This window comes from Nelusetta ayraudi, unplaced genomic scaffold (assembly GCF_046127955.1).
Source record: "Nelusetta ayraudi isolate G7.1 ecotype Tasmania unplaced genomic scaffold, CSIRO-AGI_Nayr_v1 ptg000008l, whole genome shotgun sequence".
NCBI classification, from domain to species: Eukaryota; Metazoa; Chordata; class Actinopteri; order Tetraodontiformes; family Monacanthidae; genus Nelusetta; species Nelusetta ayraudi.
In genome coordinates this window covers 4,134,281-4,155,883 of record NW_027466058.1, presented here as the reverse complement: position 1 = coordinate 4,155,883, position 21,603 = coordinate 4,134,281, and the positions used below count along the sequence as shown (strand labels likewise).

The 21,603-nt window shown below is 46.5% G+C and overlaps 1 protein-coding gene across 1 annotated transcript; it reads left to right on the top strand.

Moving 5' to 3' along the window:
- The first annotated feature begins 280 nt into the window (after nt 1-280).
- On the top strand, nt 281-20,168 carry kcnk12 (potassium channel, subfamily K, member 12). The gene is made up of 2 exons (XM_076018815.1): nt 281-1,123; nt 19,242-20,168. The coding sequence occupies exons 1-2, from the start codon at nt 784-786 to the stop codon at nt 20,132-20,134; spliced, it is 1,233 nt and encodes a 410-aa protein (XP_075874930.1). The 5' UTR covers nt 281-783; the 3' UTR covers nt 20,135-20,168.
- The last annotated feature ends 1,435 nt before the right edge of the window (nt 20,169-21,603 follow it).

Sequence of the window (21,603 nt, the reverse complement as noted above, 5' to 3'; positions counted from 1 at the left end):
GGCTGAACTCAAGTGGCAATGTAATCCTCGTGTTCCCTGCTATCTCGGGACTACTTCGGCTTGGAAAGGTTCTGCGGCTCCCTTTTCCCTCGGCTGAGCGAGCATCCCACCTGCTGGCAGGCGAGCCTGTGATCTCATCGTGTGCGCGGATTAGGATGCAAACGTGCCACTAGGCGCCGTCCAACGCGCATCTTCAGACCCCCCCCCCGAACAAGCCTGCGGATAGATGCGCCGACTGGAGACAAGCGGACGGCTTTTATTTTCTTCCTTTGGCGCGCACAACTTGCGAGATTGGCCAGCGCCATTGCGGGGAACGCGCCCGGAGCCTCGAGGACACCGGCGCTCGTATCGCACAAAGAAGCGTCCTGCTGCTCGTGAAACCGCGTGGTCTCTGCGAGCTGCGGTCCACTCCACCACCACCGCCACCAGCTGCTGCAGTGGAGGAGATGTAGTGCCACGAGAGTGGGCGCCGTCCGCTCCTCCCGTCAACTCCCGCCGGATCTGCGGACTTTTGCCATCCACAAGTGGAGCGTCTTTCGCACCCCCCCACGCTCCCTTCACGCACACACAGAGAGACGCAAACACACGTCATGCCACTTCGCAACTACCGCGGGACAACGTGGCGAGCCAACAGCAGCAGCGTGGAGGTGGAGATGCCACCCGCAGGAGTGGAGTGAAGGCGGCCGGACAGTGACTCCCAGCCGGCCCGCAGCGAGAGGAGCGGCCGCCGCTTCCGATGCGGAGCTGGTCGCTGTCCGACGCGCGAGTGGTGCTGAAATCTGGATGATGCCGAGCCAACGGCTGCAAAGCTGCCGCTCCCTGCACCTCAACGAGGACAACGGCCGCTTCGCGCTGCTCGCCCTCCTCATCATCCTGTACCTGCTGTGCGGCGCTGCGGTCTTCTCGGCCATCGAGAGGCCCTCGGAGCTGCGGGCGCACGGACGCTGGAACGGGACGCTGCTCAACTTCAGCGAGACCTTCAACATCAGCCTGCAGGACCTCAACTCCTTTCTGCGGGAGTACGAGGATGCCATCGCGGCGGGGATCCGGGCTGACGCTCTGAGGCCAAGATGGGATTTTACCGGAGCTTTTTATTTTGTTGGGACCGTGGTGTCGACTATAGGTAGGTCAGTGTATGCAGCATTTACCGGCTTCCCAGAGCTCTGTGTCCAAAGGCAGAGCGCTCCCATAAACAACAGCATGAGTCAATCACTGAACTGAGTCCAATGAATCCAAGAAACCCCCTTTCATATGTGCCGACTGATCTCTTGCACCTTTGCGTTGTCACTTAATTCATTCTAATAACTGTGGGAACTACTGAAGAACTGACATGTAGCCAGATCTTTGTCAAGTTGTGGAAGATTCGATGAATTCTGAAGCCTGCTGCTCTGGGAGAAAAAAGCAACAACACAACAGCAACGACTTGATTGCTGACAGTCTGCATGTAATAATGTGAGAGATCTGGCGTCCCTGTGGGCTGCCTTCTTATTCACTGGCTCACATACAGAGTAACAGATTAACATTTCTCTGTCTTCCCAGTCAGGCGTTTCTTTTTGGCCGCGAGGTGCTTTGGCAACGGCGGGGTGACATCTGACTCGCCTGCCAGGGACCGCACATTCATCCCCGGCTATAGGACAGCACCCATGGGTGCAGCGTCTCTCTCCTTTTGTCAGTGGGAGGCACGCGCTTGCGTGCATGTGTGTGTGTGTGTGTGTGTGTGTGTGTGTGTGTGTGTGTGTGGTTGTGGTGTGGTTGGGGAAGAGGACGTTTGCATATCCATTCAGACCAACAGGAATGTCAATGTGATGCCCCCGTCTGCACTGGCGCTTTAACATTTGCTTGTGCGATAGGTCAGAAAAGAGCAAGTGTCCCTCGCAGGGGCACCCCGAGGGCCAGCGGCACCCTGCGCTGCATGCCTGATGGCTCCAATAGGCGCTCCAACAGGCCCGCCCTCCCTCACTGACAGCTAGAGAGGAGCCACGAAAATATGAGTGGGTGAATGTGAGCGGCTGAACGTACACTCCAGGTAATAACGCGGGGCGGATATAGCGGCACTGACCTTGCTCTCAGGACACAAAACACCTAACAGGATCCTCCTGGCACCCTCCCGTTAATTGGAAACTGCAGCTGGGGTGGGGAGGGGGGTGGAGGGAGAGTGGCGGCGGCCAGGTTACGGGAAAGAATTGGATCGGGCCGGGAGAAGCCGACCTGTCAGAAGTTTATTTACTGTAGTCCTGTCATTAGGGGCTTATAACAGGCTCACCAGCGCACCGCGCGCGGTGGACAGCTTCGGGGGGGGGGGATTCATTACACCACAAGGCTCAGCCGGCCCCTTTGGCAGCTGTGTTTGCGCGCACGGCGGCGGGCGGCTGTGGCTGTGGTGGCAGGTTGAAAATCCTTTGTGCTCCACTTGTCACGCAGCGGCGCAGGAGCCCCCCCCGCCCCTCCATTCCACCCCCATCCCGCAGATCATAGAAACTGACTCAGCTGCTGGCAGGAAGAAAGGAGGAGGAGGAGGAGGAGGAGGGTGAAAAGGGGGTGATGTCTGTCTACAGAATTTATCTCTTTTCTTATGCTCGCGCGGAATTCTGTTTTGATTTCCATCTGGCTTTGATCACCCCCCCCCCCCCACAACCACCACCACCACCACCACCACCACCCTTCACCAAGCTCCCGCCACTCCACCCCCACTCCGGGATTGTGCACTAGTTTTCTTTTTTCGCCGGGTGCTCGCGAGCAGGCGATATATGAAAGAGATTCGGGGGGCCTTTCCCACTCAACTCTTTATCAGACCGCCACCTTCCCCCAGATCTCCTCCCCCTCCCCCTCCCCCTCCCCCACTCGAACCTTTCCCACCTCTGGCAGCACGGGGCAGCAGTGGTGGCAGAGGCTTCAAATCAGCGGTGACACTTTGCTCCCCTTGATGTGGTGCTCCTCAAAAACCCGCTTTGAAGAATGAAAGTGTGGCGGCGGACACCGGGGGGTGAGGGGGAGGGGCTCTTGTTTGCTCGTGGTCTTGGTCGCATTCGCAGGTCATCGCAGGTCATGCTGCACCGTTTCTCCATTTCCCGGGTGTGCAGCGGGTACACAGTAAAAGATGTGTTTTTCTTTGACGAGCCCTCACCAGGAGAGGTTAAGTAAAAGCACTGTGTGAAGTTTTTATCTGCTTTAAGAGGATTTACTTAAAAAGAAAACAAGCCTTGGCATAGTTGACTCTGAGCTATTTGATCAAAGGCTTGTTTCTTCACGCCGTCTCAAGAATCGACACTGGCAGTTCTTGACCCCGCATAGACTTTAGGTTATTCCAACTTTACTGATGAGCATTCTCTTTTTTTTCAATGCAGCAATCGGCCTGTTGTGAACGTGAGCCAGGCGTCGGCCTCAAATCGTGAAGAAGTGCTTTCACAGAGCCGTCGCTGCTGTGTGCTGAGGCTAGAAATCTAAATTTAATTATTGCCCACTCAGCTCATCCATCACTTTGATGCAAATTCAGACATCAATCTGTATTGATATTTGGGTGCAAGTATCCATGTTCCTCAAAAGGAATTTATTTCAGTAAATCGATTGATGTTGGTTGGGATGAAATTCACACTCTCTAAGGATGAATCCTGAAGTTTTGTAATAGAAAAATATTTATATAGCACCACCATCAGTTTGACATTTTTTTTTGCATGTATGGTGCAAGGACTCATTCCTGTATGTAATACAAGTGTATTTCTACTTTTGTTTCCTATTCTATTTCTACTCTTATCCTTGTAGTTACATCTCAGTGTGTGGCTGCTACAAAAATTCAATTTCCCCCTGGGATTAATTGGGTTTTCGGTTATTCGCAAGAGCCATGCGCCACAAATCATAAAATAATGTCACAGCGAGATATCATGTTAAAACTCAGCGAAGCGTCACTAGTTTTGTGAGTGTGGTGCAAAGTGATGTGATGGGCTGACATGGGCTGATGGTAGCTGCAGTTCCTGTTTCCTTCAAGGCTGCTTACTGCAAAAACCTTGAGACTCTTTGAAACTGTCAAAAGTCCTTGTCAGCATCTGACACACTTTGACACATGGAATTGACAAGGCTGTTCCATGTTTAAAAAGCACATTTAAGACTTAAAAAATAGGGGGGCGGGGGGGGGGGGCACCTCAAATGGCAAAAACAATTCTTTGGATTATTAGGCGTAAGTGAAAGTTTTGTGGCACTGGTTCCTGACAAATTTCGTCTTCATTGCTGCCTAGTTGGAATTCAGCATCATTTACTTCAACTTGGTTGTCTGGGCTCAAACATACGGCTGCAGATCTGGTCCGTGTTTCCTGCCATGAGACACCAAATTCTTTCACTTCTAAAATTTGAAGAATGCGGAATCCAATTCCAGCCCTGCGTATCTATCCTTGAGCATCTCTGTGCAGCATAATGCTGGACACACTCGTCACAGCCAGGTACTGCCTCGGGAAAGTGCTGGTATGCCTGTAGAACGTCTGTGCCTTCGTTTTCTTTTCTCTCATTTATTTGTTAATCTGACTGCAGTCATCTCCTGCAAGGATGCGTAATCTTGTCCTACATTTGCAGACGCAGTGTTTGTGTTTGCAGCAACATCAAAAGAGGGCACAAGAGATACTCTGGGAAGAATTTTATACCAAAGCTATTTATAGCACTAAATGCTCATTGATAGCTGACAATTACGATCTGGGGCAACGCTGCATGGCTGAGACACTTGTGTATCAAGTGTTCTCAACCATGGCTGTCCGCCAGGAGACTTTCAACTTATTGAGATTGAGTCGGACGAGACCGTTGTGCAGTTTTCAGACGTCATAATTCATCTGCAGGTAAAGATTGCGTTGTGGCCTAATTACTTTTTTTTTTTTTAAGACAGTCCCCCGTCCTGCCTTCCCCTCGCCTCTGGCAGTCGTTGCATCTTCTTGCTCCATCGCATCCCATCCACCCACTCAGATAAGTCGCGGAGACAAAGCAGACAGGACAGTTTAACACGCCGCACAGCAAACAAACTCTTGTTCGGGCTGTCTTTTAAACTGAGGCCAGGATGCTGCGCGCGCTCTGTAAACAACTCGGGAAGTGTGGGGAAACGTTGTAGGCTGGCGGAGTTAAAAGTGAACATGACATCCTGCTAAACTCTTGCCGAACCAGGCTGCTGCTGCAGCAAGATGACACAGTATTCTCAGCAGATGATACAGCGAGATATATGGCGTCTCTCCCTCCATTTAAATGCTGAGATATGCGGTTCGAATCAAGCAATGCCCAGAAGGCTTAAACTGTAACACAGAGCTTGTGCTGAGGCTATGCAAGCAGTATTAAAACAGTACAATCCTTATTTTATTCTACCGTTTTGCATTGCGGTGATGATTTGCGTTATGTTAGTTGTTTCAGAAACCCACTGGCAAAAGAGAATTGAGAGAATATGCATCAGCCATTTGCAGTGTTTCATCTAAATGTCGTGCTCATATGAATTAAAGTCTAATAATATAAAGTCTTTGTTCATTGTACAGTGGAACATACAGGGAGATAAGCTACCTCAAATAGCAGCGCTACCGTTCAAACACTGCTGGCATCTAAACAGCGGTGCAGGAGCGGCGGAGGCGCGGTATTGATTTCCCACCAAGGTACCTTGCTCATTACACAGCAGGACGTAAAACATTGTTAACGAAGCTAGGAAACTTGAAATGTACAGGGCCATTATATCTGCTATGCCCGCATGTGTTTAAGGCATCAGAATGAGGGAAAGGGGAACTGAAGTGACTTTGAACCTGCCACGGTTGTTGGTGCCAGATGGCTGCTGGTGTGATCACGTCTAGTTTTCACACGTAACATTATATTACATGACATTGCCATTACATCTCTAGGGGTCCGAGGAGAATGGACAGACTGGTTGGAGACTATGGAGTGGCGGCAGTAACTTAAATAACCACTGGTTAAAACCAAAATCTGCAGAATAGCAACTGTGAGTGTCCAAATTTGAAGTAGTGGCCACTTTTTCAGCTAGCTGTTCACAGCATATTGTGCACTGTAAGTGTCCGGTAGTGGGAGTGCCTTAGTTAATGCATGCTTAACAGGGAGACTTAATAAGCACAGAGCCCCAACAGAAAAGCAGAGAGTTCACGCATGTGCTCGTGTGACGGTTCAAAGGATTCCCATTAGAGTTAGCGCAAGCTAATTATCTCCTTTCAACTCAAAATGAGATCAATTTGCTAAGAGCAACAAGCCATTAAAAAGATCACACCAGCATTTTGTGACATTACATTTTGCTTGTAAATTAACGTTTTGATTTAAAAAAAAAAAAAAAAAAAAAAAGCAAAAATGGACCACCGACAGCTCACTGTGACACCTTCTCGGGGGGATTAGGAGAAAAGCCGCGTTGTCTTCATTGCTGCGTGCTGTGTGGCGAGAATAAACAATCACTCCTAATGGTCTTCTCAGCGTTATCTTCCCTGTCTTTCGTTTTAAAGAAAAATGCTGATTTGGCCACAAGGTCTCACAGACGCACAGGTTGGTGAGACTATTACACGCCTGTCTAACCAGGGCCTGGCAGGCATGTCTCTGGGGTGAAACAGCCAAGCACAGTCCTTCTCCGCACTGTACCGACTCGTTGTAATTTGTGTGTCTGAACGCTGAAAGACAACGTGACCTCCATCTGGCATTTAAGTCATCTGAAAAGTCACATGATGGATGGGCGGGGACGGCTTTGCTATGTTTTTTGTTTTGGTGCCACGGTTTTACTCAGATGCAAGCGGCTCTGCGTTGTCTCTCTGGGCCCGAGTGGCGCCTGTTGCCGTGACTGTAAGCGTGCGCCAAGGTCCGGAAAGCAGTGCAATCTGTGAGAAGTTGTCTCACCAGCGCATGAAAGTGTTTTCAAACGGGCTCCTGCCTTCTGTCTATCGCCTTGTCAACCATTGTAAGGCTGCTCGGGTCAGTGTTTCCGTTTGAAAGGAAAATCTTATTAACAACTTCCCCATTCTGCCAACACTTGCCTGGATTCATTCATATGCCGCTTGGTTTCCTTCCCACCGGCAATTTATACAGTCGCGACTCTGCGAGGTACACCTGCAGTTGTGTTACAAAATAGACTCGACTCGCATTGCACAACCGGCGCATTACATAATAAGATGAGGATCACTTTACGGTTATTTTATGGAGCCATTTGAGGCAAGTCAGCGCGGCTCTCTGCGCTTCGCCCTTGCAGTGCTGCCGTTTTTTTGTCGTCTCTTCTACTTTCTTGTGCACTGCTGTGAAATCCCAGACGAAGGGAAGAGCAAACGCCTCTGGAAGGAACAGGAGACATGAAAGACACTTTGGGTCCCTCGCAGTGCGCCGTCTAGACGCGGCACATAGACATAGCCCAAAAGAAAGTGCCTTCATTAATTCCGTTTAGCTGCACTAACCACCCATCATTAAAACCGCTGACATTTGAAATGCGGATCATTCGCCACCTCACTTCAGTCCGGGGTTGTTCGGTGGAACTCTGGGGACCGGCCTTTTTCATGCTCGCCACTCGCCACGAGCCATCTGTCCAAACAAGCGTGCAGATCAGGCACCTTTGCCGTAGCGCTCACACCCTCCACGCGGCCACCTCAAAGACTTTTGTCCCCCAGAGGGATGCTCCGCAAGCGTCCCCCTGACCTCACAATTCCTCTGAAGCCATTGGACTAGACGGGACACGCCTCAGCAGCTTGCTATCTGGGATTTTAACCTTGCAAGGCAGATGGAGTGTCCGTGTTTGAGAATGTCAGAACAGCGAAGCTTCTTGCACACCTGAAAAATGAGCAACAGTGTAAGAGGGTGAAAAAGTAAAAAGGCGAAAGCTGCATCGCTGGCTGTTTTGTTGTTGGTACAGATTGTTTTGGCCGTCAGAAAGACGCCTGGTAGGGCGGAGGGCACTGTGACGGTTGCTAGTTTGTGCCCAGCCGATTCAGCCTGCTGCCTTGCCCTGTAGCTGAATATCCATCAAATAACTGCCAGTCACTGATTCAAATTCTAAGGTATGCTGTGAGTATAGTGATGTAAAAAGAAAAGAAAAATGTGACTGTCATGGGCAGCTGCCCAAATCGACAACATCTCCAAGGCATATTTTCATTTACACCTGCATGATCATACAAATTATCATAAAAATTTGCCCTCCTGCAGCGGAGACACATCTGCAGCTGAGATCTGAGATCTCTGTGGTGCTCTGCGCACCGATCGGCCCTCCTGGTTGTGCGTGCCGGCTGCATGGGGAATCAAACATGCAGCGAGTTCCGTCTTTGTGCCGCAAATTGGACAAGAGAATCATTAGCGCACATTTGAATTAATGACCAAAATTAAAAATAATAAGTGTTCATCTGACAGTCGCTTAATCTAGCATCTGCCTGTGTGTGTCTGTGTGTGTGTGTGTGTGTAGGTGGGTGTGCAGATGCGTGTGAGCGTGTGAGTGTGTGCCGGAGAGCAAGCCTTAATAAATCCTCCTCCTGTTGTGCAGGATTGCTGTACACACCTCTACGTTCAGTCACAGCAGGTCATAAATCCAGGCTGACTTGCCAAGGCATGAACTCGCCTACCAACAGTAACTCAAGTCTCTGGGGCCAATTGGTACCAAGATCATTTCAGAGGACACAGCAGATTTGCTGGACCTCCTCTTCCTCCTCCTCCTCCTCCTCCTCCTACTCCACTTCCTCTTCCTCTTTAAACTGATTAGCATTTCACTGATACTGCTCTTTGAACTGGCAATTCTTGGACCGAACAAACTCTGCGCACTCTTTGCACCTTTGCACCCGCTGCACCGGCGTTCTCGTAGCACGGCTCGTTTCCTCTGCCCCGAGCCTAAACTCAGCTCCAAGTGTTAACAGTCGGATCGTCATCGGTTACTCTGACAGCTCACTCTGCGCTCGAGCAGACAGCGGTGCTGACTTGCAACTTTTGGAGTTTGAACTTTATCCGTGAGCCCTTCAGTCCCGGTCTGGAACTTTAAGACGGACGCAGCAGAGTCGCGTATTGTCTTGTTGCAGAGAGCCTGCGCCGCGCCGCATCTACCACAGTGGCTGATCATTTTTAAACACGCACAGTTAATTATCTCAGTGGCCCAACAGCAAGTTGTCAGGCAGCATGATTTCTGGCCACCGTCCATCGCAAGCCAAGAGCCGAGCGGAGACAAAGAGCAGGACTCGATGTCCTCCGTGTCTTTGGAATGCACCGAATGAACTGTTCTTTCCAAGATCGCTGATGCGTTGCAAATTTCAGCGTTAAGATGAATCAGCGTCCTCTCACACCTCCTCCACGTTCCTCAGAGCAACCGTTAAAACTTTCTGCAAACACAATTAGCACCTCGCGGCGGCAGGAGGCTTCCAAACGGGCGACGCCTGTGATCTTTTGAGCGTGACCTTGCATCAGTGCGGAGATTAGATTGTAGGGTGAAGGGTTTGACAGAGCACTATGTCATCCCGTGGGATCATGTGTATGTAGCGCACTGGAGAGAACCGCGGCCAGGAGATAACATTACACGTGCCTTGAAAGTCAACGGATGTCGTTTCGTATATAAAGTCATTCTGAAATCTTTACATAATATTCTTACTTTATGCAAGTTTCACACAATAATATGCATCTCTACCTTGTTAATAGAATCCCAAGAAGTGTGAAAAGTCCATTCTTCACTTTCTAGAAAGCCTGCACTTAAACATACAGTACTAGTAGTGTTTCGACTGTAAATATTCAATATAAGTGAGAGTCTGGGTGTACTATCCAGAAATGTTCACAACCTTGGAGTCATGTTGGTCATTTGATGTGCTGGCAACCTGGTGTTGCGTCTCCCAAACGGAATGGAAAGATGAACAGAGCATCAATTTCAGCATCTTTTTTGTGGGAGGTTTTAACGAAAGGGCTAAAAAAAAAATCTTGAAATCCATGTTTTTTAATTGTTTTGTCTTTTTAAGAAAAATAATTCATGCTCACTGAAGTTAACGGGGTGAAAAAAAACCAGTTAAGAGCTGAAAATGGGTCCACATTTTCCTGATAGAACTTTTTATTTATCTAACATGATTGTTATAAACTAAGATGGGTCGCCCCCGAGACAACAACCAGGCTCGCACAGTGCCAAATATGCTGGAATGTATTTATTTTAGTTGGAACTCGCAAATGACTCAGCCACCTCCAGGCGGTGAGCCTCGGGCAGGGTTGGATTTGCACTTGGCACATTCAGTCGATGGAGAGTAAAACATCGTTTAATTGTGGGCAACGGAGCTTTGCCTGCCTATTTCACCCAGGCAGTGTGATCCGTGTATGATCCCAGATCATTATTGCGTCCTGTCAGTGACTTAGCGGCCCCTGACAGGATTCAGACTGTAGCACAGCCTTAAATTTCAGGGACTCGTGCTTTCGCAGGAGTCGCAGAGAGAAACCAATTAAATAGGATGACCTAAGCAGCAGAATCATTTGTTCTCTTCCGGGTTCTAATTTGACTGCTCTCACGTGACGTACCTGGCGCTGTTGCACGAGCACGCCTAATAAACATCATGTACCAAGGACACGATTGTGTGCGAGCGCACCGCATTGGATATTACTCGAAAACACGCAGGTTTATCGTGCCGATCAGAGGGTCGAAGCATTTCAAAAGCTTCACCTGGACAGGTGTGTTTATTCTGGGGGGATAATACAAGAGGGCGTCATGTAGCGAGCTCTTGTTCAAACATTGACTGAGTGCACGCACAGCAAGATAATAAACAACACAAGGACGCACTGGTAGGCTTCGGATCATTCAGGTAGAATCTATTACGCCGACGACAGAGCAACTCCTCAGACTCATCTGGGGACTAAAATCTGTGTTCGCAATTTGCAGATGGCGCTGTTTGAATTTCATTTTGGCGGCATCATGTTTACATAAATACACGTAAAAGCCCAGGGTTTCCAATATGTCGAGCTACATTCATATTGGCATTATGTTCATGGCTTTTCTCATGCACTGAGTTTGCTTCCGCCAAAATGGAAAGCAAAACAATAGAAAAGAGGAGGTGGGGGGGGAGAAGGAGGGGAGCAGTGGGGTGGTTGAGGGAAATAAATGTTGGCTCAGCTCCAAAGACAATGCAGCATTTTTTTTTTGGACACTAAATCGATCCAGACAGCAGTCGAGTCATCAATCCCTCTTTCTGTCTTTTCCAGTGAATTAAGCGCTGAGATGCAATTTTAAACACAAGTCTCCGCTCAGCAAACAAAACACAACATCAGATAAAGAAGCGATTTTAGCTCATGTTTTCCGTGAGATGATTAATGTTCGATCTGCCGGACATGGACGCAGTTCTTCTGTAATTCAGCAGTCGCCGTGCTTTAATTACGACCGCCGCGGCCCGGTATTTCTAATTACCGCACATGCGTCACGTGCGGAACGAAACACTCAATGTCATCGCTTTGTCATAAAGAACAGTTTCCATTAACGTGTCGGCCATAGTCTTTGTGGGTGATCCGAGTGTGAAATGCAAGACCAAGCTTGTGGTGTTCCGGGGGGGGGGGGGTTTAGTCGACGCGTGCAACGCGCAGATATGCAGAACGTTGCTGCATCTCACACACTCGACCTCCTCTGATTTCTCTGAAGCTGGCAGCGATGTGTGAATGTTCCTATTATTATCCAGTCTGCCAGTTTTCCTGGCAGCTCCTCAGCAGATGGTGCGATGATGATGTCTCAGGTCTGGCCATGTTGCTGCTTCATCAGCCCCTCGGTCCTCTCCACAGACCCCCGCCACGCCACCCTATGACTAATTATTTCCTGTTCGTCACAGAAACACAGTCATCGGAGGGACGTGGCATTTTCTGCTGCCTTTCCTATCAGCCCAATTTAACACTATTCCCACCAGTGGGACACAGTTTGACTGGGAGCTTGTTTTTAAGCTCTTTAATTGGGGACATTGGGAGGCGATAGGGGGCAGCTGTTTTATTCCTTTCCTTTTTTGGAGTTTTGGTTTGTAAAACAGTCACGTGTTGAAGCCACAGGTCCAGTTCCAGGACCTCAAGGGGTGGTGTGCACGTCGATGGGTGGTTGTCCTTGACGACACGCGGTGGCCTTCATATCAATACTGCTTAGAGAGCCCAGCAAATGTGCAGCGTGTCCTTGAGTCATGCACAAAGTCATAAATGTGAGTGCATTCGGTAACCTTTAATCATCCATTAGCCGCCCTGGCACACTTGAACTGGTTGCCCTGAATATTTCCCCCCCTTATTGTGTCCCTTTGTGGCGTGTGCCTATGGGATCTGGTCATGACAAACCCTCCGCCATGAAAGAACATGATGGTAAAATATGCAAGAACGATTGGTGTTTGGCCTTGTGAGAATATTTCCAGTACAAAGAATCGATTGGTGTTTTTCAGTGGGAGCTGACTGGAAAAAAGGTGTCAGTTGTGAATAAGGCAAATAGCTCCAAGGTAATGTGAAATGCCAAGACACAGACTTATATGATGCAAAATTTGTAATTGGAAGACATATTTGCAATGAAAATTGCATGTTTAGCCCCCTGTTTCCGGCTTCCTGCTAAAATGTTCAGTTTCGGCCTCAAGTTATAAATGACTTCAAAAACTTACCCAAAATAAGACGGTCTCAGACGGTGGAACTCACAGCATCAGTTCTGTGGTACAAGGATTCCAGACTGGCGTGGACTCCTTCTGAAGTGTGGACAAAGCAAAAGAGGTAAAGAAGGGAGTTCTCACATTCTCTTTGAGTTTGGTGACAGACTAGAGACATGCTCAGTGCAGGTGGGAGGGCACCTACGGCATATTTGTAGTAAAACAAACATCAGCATAATTCCTACAAATGCATTGAGTGAATTTCATCTGTTATGCACCCTGAGCATTTGCGTTTACAGAACAGATTGCTAGAGATTGAAATCTAATTGCAAGCGGCTTCCTGAAAGTTTGTGTAGAGATGTTGCTAATATCAGGTGTGGGCTGATGAAGAACACGGACTAATCCTTTTTAATGATCGCAACTAGTATTCAGCACGGTCCTGTTCCAAGCAGGACTCCACCTGCAGGTTAAGGTTAAAGGTTAAAGTCTCAGTGACCCTAGGTTCCTTTCACACAGTGAGGGATGTGAATTTTGCCCTCCGTATTTTGGTCCAAATCACGGTGGGAGCCGCACTTGGGAATCGTCTAACCCGTGATCCAACCTCAGAAGAAAACAAGCCAAGAACAAAAACACACACACAAAAAAAAAACAGACAAACCTCAACAGGGAGGCAAGGCTTGGAATTCTGGAGTGAAATAGAACAAGGTGACCCGGCACAGGAGGAAGAAAACGTGGAGGCTGTATTGTCTGGGGGACGGGAGATGGCAGGACACAGGTGAAACACATCAAGCTGAGACAGGTGATCATGAAAATAGAAGACGTGGGATGGCAGGACGTGGGGGATGGGAACAAAGTGTCACCATAAAAGGATTTGCGGTGCACAAGACATGATGATATCAGGATGATTTGAGCAAAAGATAGCAGTGAAAAACCTTGAACTGACCAGAGGCCCAAACATCCTCTAACTCTTGTAACACAACCATTTGTATTTGTTAGCATGTCTTCCTCTTTCCCCCTACAATCAAAAAAAAAATGTCCAAGTGAATATCCAGTCAGTGACCTTGGCAACCTGTAACAATAGAAATCTGGATCTGGTGCCTAAATGTTGACCGACCACTGCTCGTCACAGAGGGTTGGGTCAGTTTCAGAGAAATAATTTCACTGTACTTCAATGTGCAAATGATGACCGATTAAGAAACTCCTTCATGTCGAAAGCTTAACCTCTTTGCAACCAGTCCTTCCGTAGATAGACGACTCATGGTTTAACTGGGGACGGAGGCAGGGCATGACTGCTGCAAGCCTCCCTAATAGCAGACAACCAAGAAGACAATGAGTGGCTGTGAGCCCAGTGTTTGAAGGCTGCTATTGAAGAAGTTTGTGTGAATGCTGTGAAGATTTTTATGGGTGTAAAAAAGACTGGCTTTGCAAAATGTTTGATTGAACAGTGCAGTGCATCACCACCAGACGGTGACAACCTTCAAGTGCGTCTGTGGCTCTTGTACAAATAGGAAAGCTGGGTTTGGTAGGCGCCTGCTCAACCACCACCTTTAAATGTTACAGTCAAGTTGCCAGCGTTCTTCGTCAAGGGGAGACCCTTTGCAGATATTTTCTGTCACTTCCAGCTTTGTAGGGTAAATGTGTGAAATAAAACCGCACTTTACTTGTCCTGTGTCTCACTGACATGAGAATAAAAGAGAATGTTTTAAGAGAATACTTAACTTGTCTTAAAACAAGTATAATCAAGCATAAGAAAGTTTTGTGTTTCATAATCCTCACCCCCAACTCAGTTAAAACTACCTTTTTCTCTTAAAAACCAACAGCGCTCAGTGAAGTGCTGAAGTCAACTGCCAGCTGCAAACCAAAAAAAGCCAACACATCCTGCGGAACAATCAAGATTGACAATTCTTAGGAGATGATGAGTCACATTCCTGTGAGTCGAATTGATCTATGAATGATATCAGAGCGCTGATTACAGCAGCACTCAAGGGGGGCGCAATTCCTCACAAATGCCAAGAATAGAAGTGTTGAAAAGTGTTGTGGTGCAGAGATGAAGCTTCAGTTGGCCCCCTTTTAAGCAGTTGACGACAACACCAGCAAATTGAACAGTGCATTGCCTGCCTCGTGGAGCATTTTCACTTGTGGAAAGAAACTGTTTTGATTGCTGCACTGCTGTGACTACTGAAATGGCAAAATTTATACTTGAGGGGGGAAATCATTCCATCAGTCTGGGTATTTCCATATGCACAGGGCCTCAGTGTAACCTTTTCTCTGCGCCGAAGGGAGGATTGAACCTTGCACTTTATTGATCCGTATTGAGTAGCCGCTTATAACTCCCGTGTGCCTCTTCGCATAATAGCTCAACTGTTGAACGCCGGTGACTTGGCGGGTTTTCTCCACTGTGACTGATATTTTGTGTGCGCGCATCAATACGTTGACTAATCAGGGGCTGACCTCGTCAGCCAAATCAAATGCACAGCAGGTGTCAGGCCCATCAATATATCTATTAGCGGCGCGCTCGGTAATCTTTGCTTAGAGCGGGACTTCACGGCAGCACTCGGCGAACAATTTTAATGTGTTGCAGTGAGAGCGCTGCTTAAGCGAATGCGATTGAAACCTGACATGCCGATAAACGCGGGCCTCAGATTCAGACATCACCACCGTTCCTGTGGCGCTCTGCTTTCATCCCCCCGCCATGCAGGGAGCGTCAGAGCGTCGCAGATTTCCTACCCTTGAAACCGTCGACTTGCAATTAATGGAAACTAATGGCGGCGTATGCATTCACGTTCACTCTGGATGAATCTCCCGAGAGTAATTATGTGCGCAAGCACCATTAGGCGTTGGCGCGCAACATCGCTTTCAATGCGAGCGGTGCTTGCTTTTATTTAACGTAAATGAATGTATATGTCCCCTGTGCTCCGGCTTTATTGGATTGGGGCACACGTGATTTCCTCCCTTGTCGACGTCCGTAGAATTAAATAACTCATCCTGGATCTGACAGAGTGGAACGTGTTTATGGGGATCAGCAAGAGGAGCATTGGTCTGGACTTAGCTGCTGGGTTGGAGGTGATGTTTAAAGGTTCGGTGTGTGAGATTTAGCAACATCTAGTGGTAAGAAAGCGTAGCTGATGTGAATACTTGTTTTCTGATGAACACTTGATCGCACAACTCCTCTTGTGTCGGCTGAGATGTTTGAGTAAAATCCCGCAATTCCATGTAGAGCCAACAGTATTGTATCTTTAGTGCATCTTTCGTATGTCCCTAGATTATCTTTAATGTGCCTTTATCAAAGAGTTTATCTCTTCAATAAAGACTTAAATAAATCCATATTGGGCCTTCAGGGGTTTTAATGACAATGTTTCAGTGAGCTTGTTCACAGTGTTTGCAACTGTGGCTCGAGTCGCCCTGGCCATTTACCTTTTTTTTTGTTGTTGCTCTGTTTTCCCTAATGCATCTTGACACGGCAGTCTGGAGTAATGGCTCTGAAATGCTACACCGAATCAATGCCGGGTGCCTTTTCCTCTCTTAGGTAATTTACTGGGTAATAAGAGACGGATCAGGGGACGGTCTCTGCACGCGCTGAGGAGATGTAATCTGTTTTCCACGTTATTCATTTGGGATAAAAAAAAAAAAAAAAAAGGGACCTGGGCTGTTAATTAATTAACTATTAAACACTACAATAGGGTTTCACTGTGGAGCCTTATTTGCCTAATTACTGCCCCTCATCCTGCTTTCACCCTGCGGCGCTCCACTGCCAGTTACTGAACTTTGTCACTATCTCTGACACAACCAGATAACTCAGTGTCTGGTTTGGTGCATAAGACACCCACAACGGTCTATCTTTGTGTGTGTGTGTGTGTGTGTGCGCGCACACACACGAGGCCAGGTGTGTGTGGACAAGAGGAGGATATATTCTCTCTCTTATGTTCTGTCCCCGTTGCTTCCATAAAACAATCTGTTTCAATCAGTGTTGATCTAAATGACCCGGCGTGTCAACAGCGAACCCAGCGGAGAGTGGTTTCCACGGGGAGAGATAAGGTCAAAAAAGCCATCGCGGGTATCATCAAGGAAGTATTGTCTCGATATTGATGTCATTTATTACCTGACAAGGAAGGTTATGGACAGGTTGGCCAAAAAACGGGGGGAACAGCACTGGCTTAATGCTCGGAGAAGGCTGAAATGGAGGATAGACATGATGGAAAAATCAATTAACCTTGGCCTGGAAGTGAACCGGTTGATCTTTCAGCACGATTTTATTTGTTGACAAATATACCATCTGCCTCTCTGTGGATAAGGGGCATGACATTACGTGTCTGAGTCAGAGGAGAGTGTGACTGAGCTGTGCACTTATTGGCCCTGGCAACGATGTATGAGTGCTGGTGTGTTTGCATGCAAATAGCCATAAAAACACAGAGAGAGGGAGAGAGAGGGAGAGAAACGTAAAGAGTCCAAATGCAAAATAAAACACCAGCGAATACAAAGGAATTTGTCTTGGGACAGCTCAGCGACACATGATTGTGTGGATTGTGTGTTTTCTACTAGTTTGAAATGTTAGATTGATGTTTTGTAAAGATAACTACACTGCTTATGATAGGACATTCAGTCCCAGAGGGGGAACAATGTTGTTGAGTTGTAGTGTTGTAAAACACTGGGAAAAACTGTTGTTTGTGATACAAAACTGCTGGATATTATTGCTTTTTGACCTCATTTAAGTACATGTAACATTAGAATTATACACTGCTAGTCCCACAGAGACTAAACATTGTTGTTGTTGGGTTCTATTCCTTTGATTCCACCATGAGGTTTGCATTTTTAGTGTCTAAAGTGAACAATTGTTTGTCTTGTAATATCGAGCGGATTTAAAGAATCAATACACAACTCAATACTTGTTTAATCACTGCCAACAGGTTAAAAAAAAAATCCATTTGAACTTCACTGTGGTTGATGACCAAACACAACTTAATGGATAAAGACATTTTCCAACCACTATTAGCAGTTGTCTCGTGCCGCTCCGAAACGCAAATGCTTTGCAATGTATTCTTTACTTGTTTTACACTGGATATTTACAGATTTTAATCAATACAAAAGTGAAAATGTAACAGCTGCAAGCATACACTTATAAATCTAATTTAATTCCTTTTCTGCTTATGGCTCAGACAATAACACTCGGTAAACATTATGATAAGCTTATAACATTTTCTAACCACAATTTCTAATCCTTTATGAAATTTCTTACATTATCCAATAGACCTAACAACAGATGTAATCCTGCCATAGTGTTTTCAATTGGTTTTGCTAACAGGATTTGGTCCCTACCTTTTTTTATATGTATTTTTTTTAAAAAAAGCCAGCCATGAGCTAATGTTAACGCTGGGGCTGCAGTCATAGCTGCACCTGTGACACTCCTCCAGATCGAAGAGCGCTCTTTCATAGCAGAATTCATGAAGATCCTCTCCTCCTCTCTACCCTTGTGACTCCAACCTTAGCATGAACACTCATCTAACGGGCTGAGGCATGAGAGGATAGCAGGCAGCTGAACCACACAGCAGGAAAAAAATATATATGTGCATAGATAGATAGATAGATAGATAGATAGATAGATAGATAGACATGTAAACATACAGTAAATACAGAGGGCTTAAGCGTATTCCTCCCCCCACAGCCTCCTCTTGTGTCTTCATGTTTTTTAATGCACTCACAACAGCAGCAGTAAAGTGTGTGTAGTAAAGGCTGTGTAAACAAACCTTGCACATGAACTATAAAGCACCTTCACACAAAGAGATATGCTTTCAGAATGAAAGGAAGCATTGTTGATTTTCCTGAACTCGTCTCTGCACTGCGCTCCATTTCAGACGGACAAAAATAATAGGATAATAATAGCATGGTACAAACTAATGTGACTTACAATTTAAATTAGAACTGGCAACTTCCAGGGGTGTCCTGCCTTTGTCCTATAAAAGCTGGGATAGGCTCCACCAAACCCCCTGAGTGCAATGGGCAAGTGGGTTTATGAAATGGATGGATGGATTTTTAAAAATGTTTTTTATCAAATATGTCTCAAACTGTCTTTCCAGCCAACAGTGTGTTCAAGATTGTTTGTTTAATCACAGTCCTTCTGTTGTTATTGTCCTCATTCTCCCTGTTAAGTGCATGTAGCTTTCATTCAGCTTATTCTCCTGGACCTTTAATTGTTCTCTATGTGAGTTATTTTTAGATTATGTGCATATGTGTGTGTGTGTATATATACACACACACACACACACATATATATATATATATATATATATATATATATATATATATATACATATATATATATATATATGTATATATATATATATATATATATATATATATGTATATATATATATATATATATATATACATAAATATATATATATATATATGTATATATATATACATATATATTCATATGTGTGTGATATATGTACGTGTGTGTGTGAGTGTTTATTAATATTTCATATATTTATTACCGTCGCTCCCATGCAAGGCCCACAATCTCGCATCAACATAAACATTATGAGCTTGTCCATCTTAACGCTGCACTAAAGACCCTTTATTGCTGCTGTGCATATTCAACTGCACGATTAAAAAAGAAAAATAACTTGAGCTTGTAAACTTCTAGTAACTGCACAGTGTGGGCATCGCATCAGTTTGTTTAATTTTTTAATTCATGGTCTAAGAGGTCTCCCCTGTCTTCTGCAGGTTTCGGGAATACAACGCCAGTGACGGTCTCGGGCAAGGTGTTCCTGATCTTCTACGGCCTTCTGGGCTGCGCTGCCACCATCCTCTTCTTCAACCTCTTCCTGGAGCGCATCATCACGCTGCTGGCCGTGGTCATGAAGGCCGTGAGGGAGCGGCGAATCCGGAACAGCGGCCTCCTCCCGCCGGGGATCCGCCATGACTTCTCGGCGTACTCGCTGCCTGGCTGGAAGCCCTCCGTCTACCACGTGATGCTGATCCTGGGCGTGTCGGCCATCACCATCTCGTGCTGTGCCTCGGCCATGTACACCCCCGTGGAGGGCTGGGCCTACGTGGACTCGCTTTACTTTTGCTTCGTCACCTTCAGCACCATCGGCTTCGGGGACTACGTCAGCAGCCAGAGCGCGGCTTACGAATACCAAAGTCTCTACAGGGCGGCGAATTTCTTCTTCATGCTGATGGGCGTCTGCTGCATCTACTCGCTCTTCAACGTCATCTCCATCGTCATCAAGCAGGTCCTCAACTGGATGCTGGAGAAAATGAGCTGCCTGTTCTGCCAGCGCTGCAACAAGGCCAACCTCTTCCTGGGGCGACGCAACGCCATCCGACCGGGGTCGAAGGGCCGCCAGGGTCACGGTGGCGCGCCCGCCGACTCGGACGGGCCGTGCGACAGCGACACCGAGGGACGCCGGCTCTCGGGGGAGATGATTTCCATGAAAGACTTGGCGGCCTCCAACAAGGTGTCGCTGGCCCTCATGCAGAAGCAACTGTCGGAGACGGCCAACGGGTACCCGAGGACGGTGTGCGGCAGCTCGCGCCACAACGGTTTCTCCGGGGGCGTGGGAGCCCTGGGGATCATGAACAACAGGCTGGCGGAGACCAGCAACTCCAGGTAGACGCCGACGAGGCAGAAGCCAAAAACTTTGCTGAATTTTGGGGTTTGTTTTTGTTTGTTTTGTTTGTTTGATTTTTGTTGTGTTTTCTTTTCCAAAAGGAATGCCAATGTAAGTTATGATGCATGACCCATATGAATTTTTCGGAAACTTTTTGTTGGAAGGACAAGCCTACGGAGATACTAGCTGTCGCATAAAGATTCGGGATTGTTGGTTATGCCAAGTAACAAGAACAACTCTGAGAACCTTGAACTGGACGCACAGGGGCCATTGGTTACCAATATTACAAACTTGCAAACCCACTGGAAGACAAATCACTGGAAGTGTTTGAATATCAGTGTTAAACCCGAAGAGGACTTAGTCTGGTAAACTTGCTCAATATACTAGACATTCCCTCTACTGCTAAATTATTTGCTGTTGAGGAACCCAGGGAGGCATTTAACGGACTGTTTGGGACCTGTTTCAGTTCATCTGAATGTGGAAAATGAATGCTGATATGAACTAGACGAGTGTAATCACTGACTGATATAGCACATACTGATCTATGCATTATATTTATCATGCATTTTTTGCACCATTTTTAGACCTCTCATTGATTGTGTAGATGCTCTTATTTTTTTGTCATCACATGGGTTCAGCCTCAGGCGTTTGTATATTAAGGGTGGAGTGTTTAGCCAAGCACTGTGGTGAATGGACAGGGCCGTAGGAAAGAGCAGGTGACTCCCAAATCACACTACTTCTGTTGCACATTTGGGTACAAGGGTACAACAAAATGCAGCGCACTATTCTGAAGGAATGTACACATCAGATGCATTTTTTCATGTTTTTTTTTTATTATTGTTGACGGGGCATGTTTATCTTCACACATTATACAAATATCTCTCAACAAAAACAGTAACAACTACTGTGAGATTCTCCATTTCAGTATCCAAAACCATCACAGTGTCATGTCAACACATTTGATGAATTTGTCTTTTCTCTTTTTGTTGTGTCAATTTGTGTGATTTTAATTGAAGTTTTTCTAATACAAAAATTATGTTTTCTGTCGTTTATGTGTTTTGCATCTGATGTGTCAAGTCCTTAAGAAAATCAAGCATGGAACAATATATTCTTACACACTTGTTAGCATATTGGGAAAACAAACGTTCACACTGGCTAGCTGGCTAGCTAACATACTAGATATCTGTAACATTGTAGTATGTGTTTCATTTCTGCATGATAAATTGTCGTCTTTTCTGTTATCACAATTCATTTACAAGTTAGAATATTAAAATGTGTAGAAGACAAAGAAGTCACAGATAAAAAAAAATACCACTTCTGGTTATCGCTGAAAAATGTACCTCACTGAAGCACACTTCACTTAGGTGTAATAACGGAAGTGTGCGATTTGGGGCACAACTAGCATTTTCACAGCTTGCATCACCACCGACTGCGGACTTTCCCGCAACTCATGATAGAGGAAAAAGGCTACG

What these genes read in the sequence shown, in the direction of transcription:
- kcnk12 (XM_076018815.1), top strand. Translation starts at nt 784, where the DNA reads ATGATGCCGAGCCAACGGCTGCAAAGCTGCCGCTCCCTGCACCTCAAC. An exon ending in GACCGTGGTGTCGACTATAG is followed by an intron (nt 1,124 to 19,241) that starts GTAGGTCAGTGT and finishes TGTCTTCTGCAG; the next exon opens with GTTTCGGGAATACAACGCCA.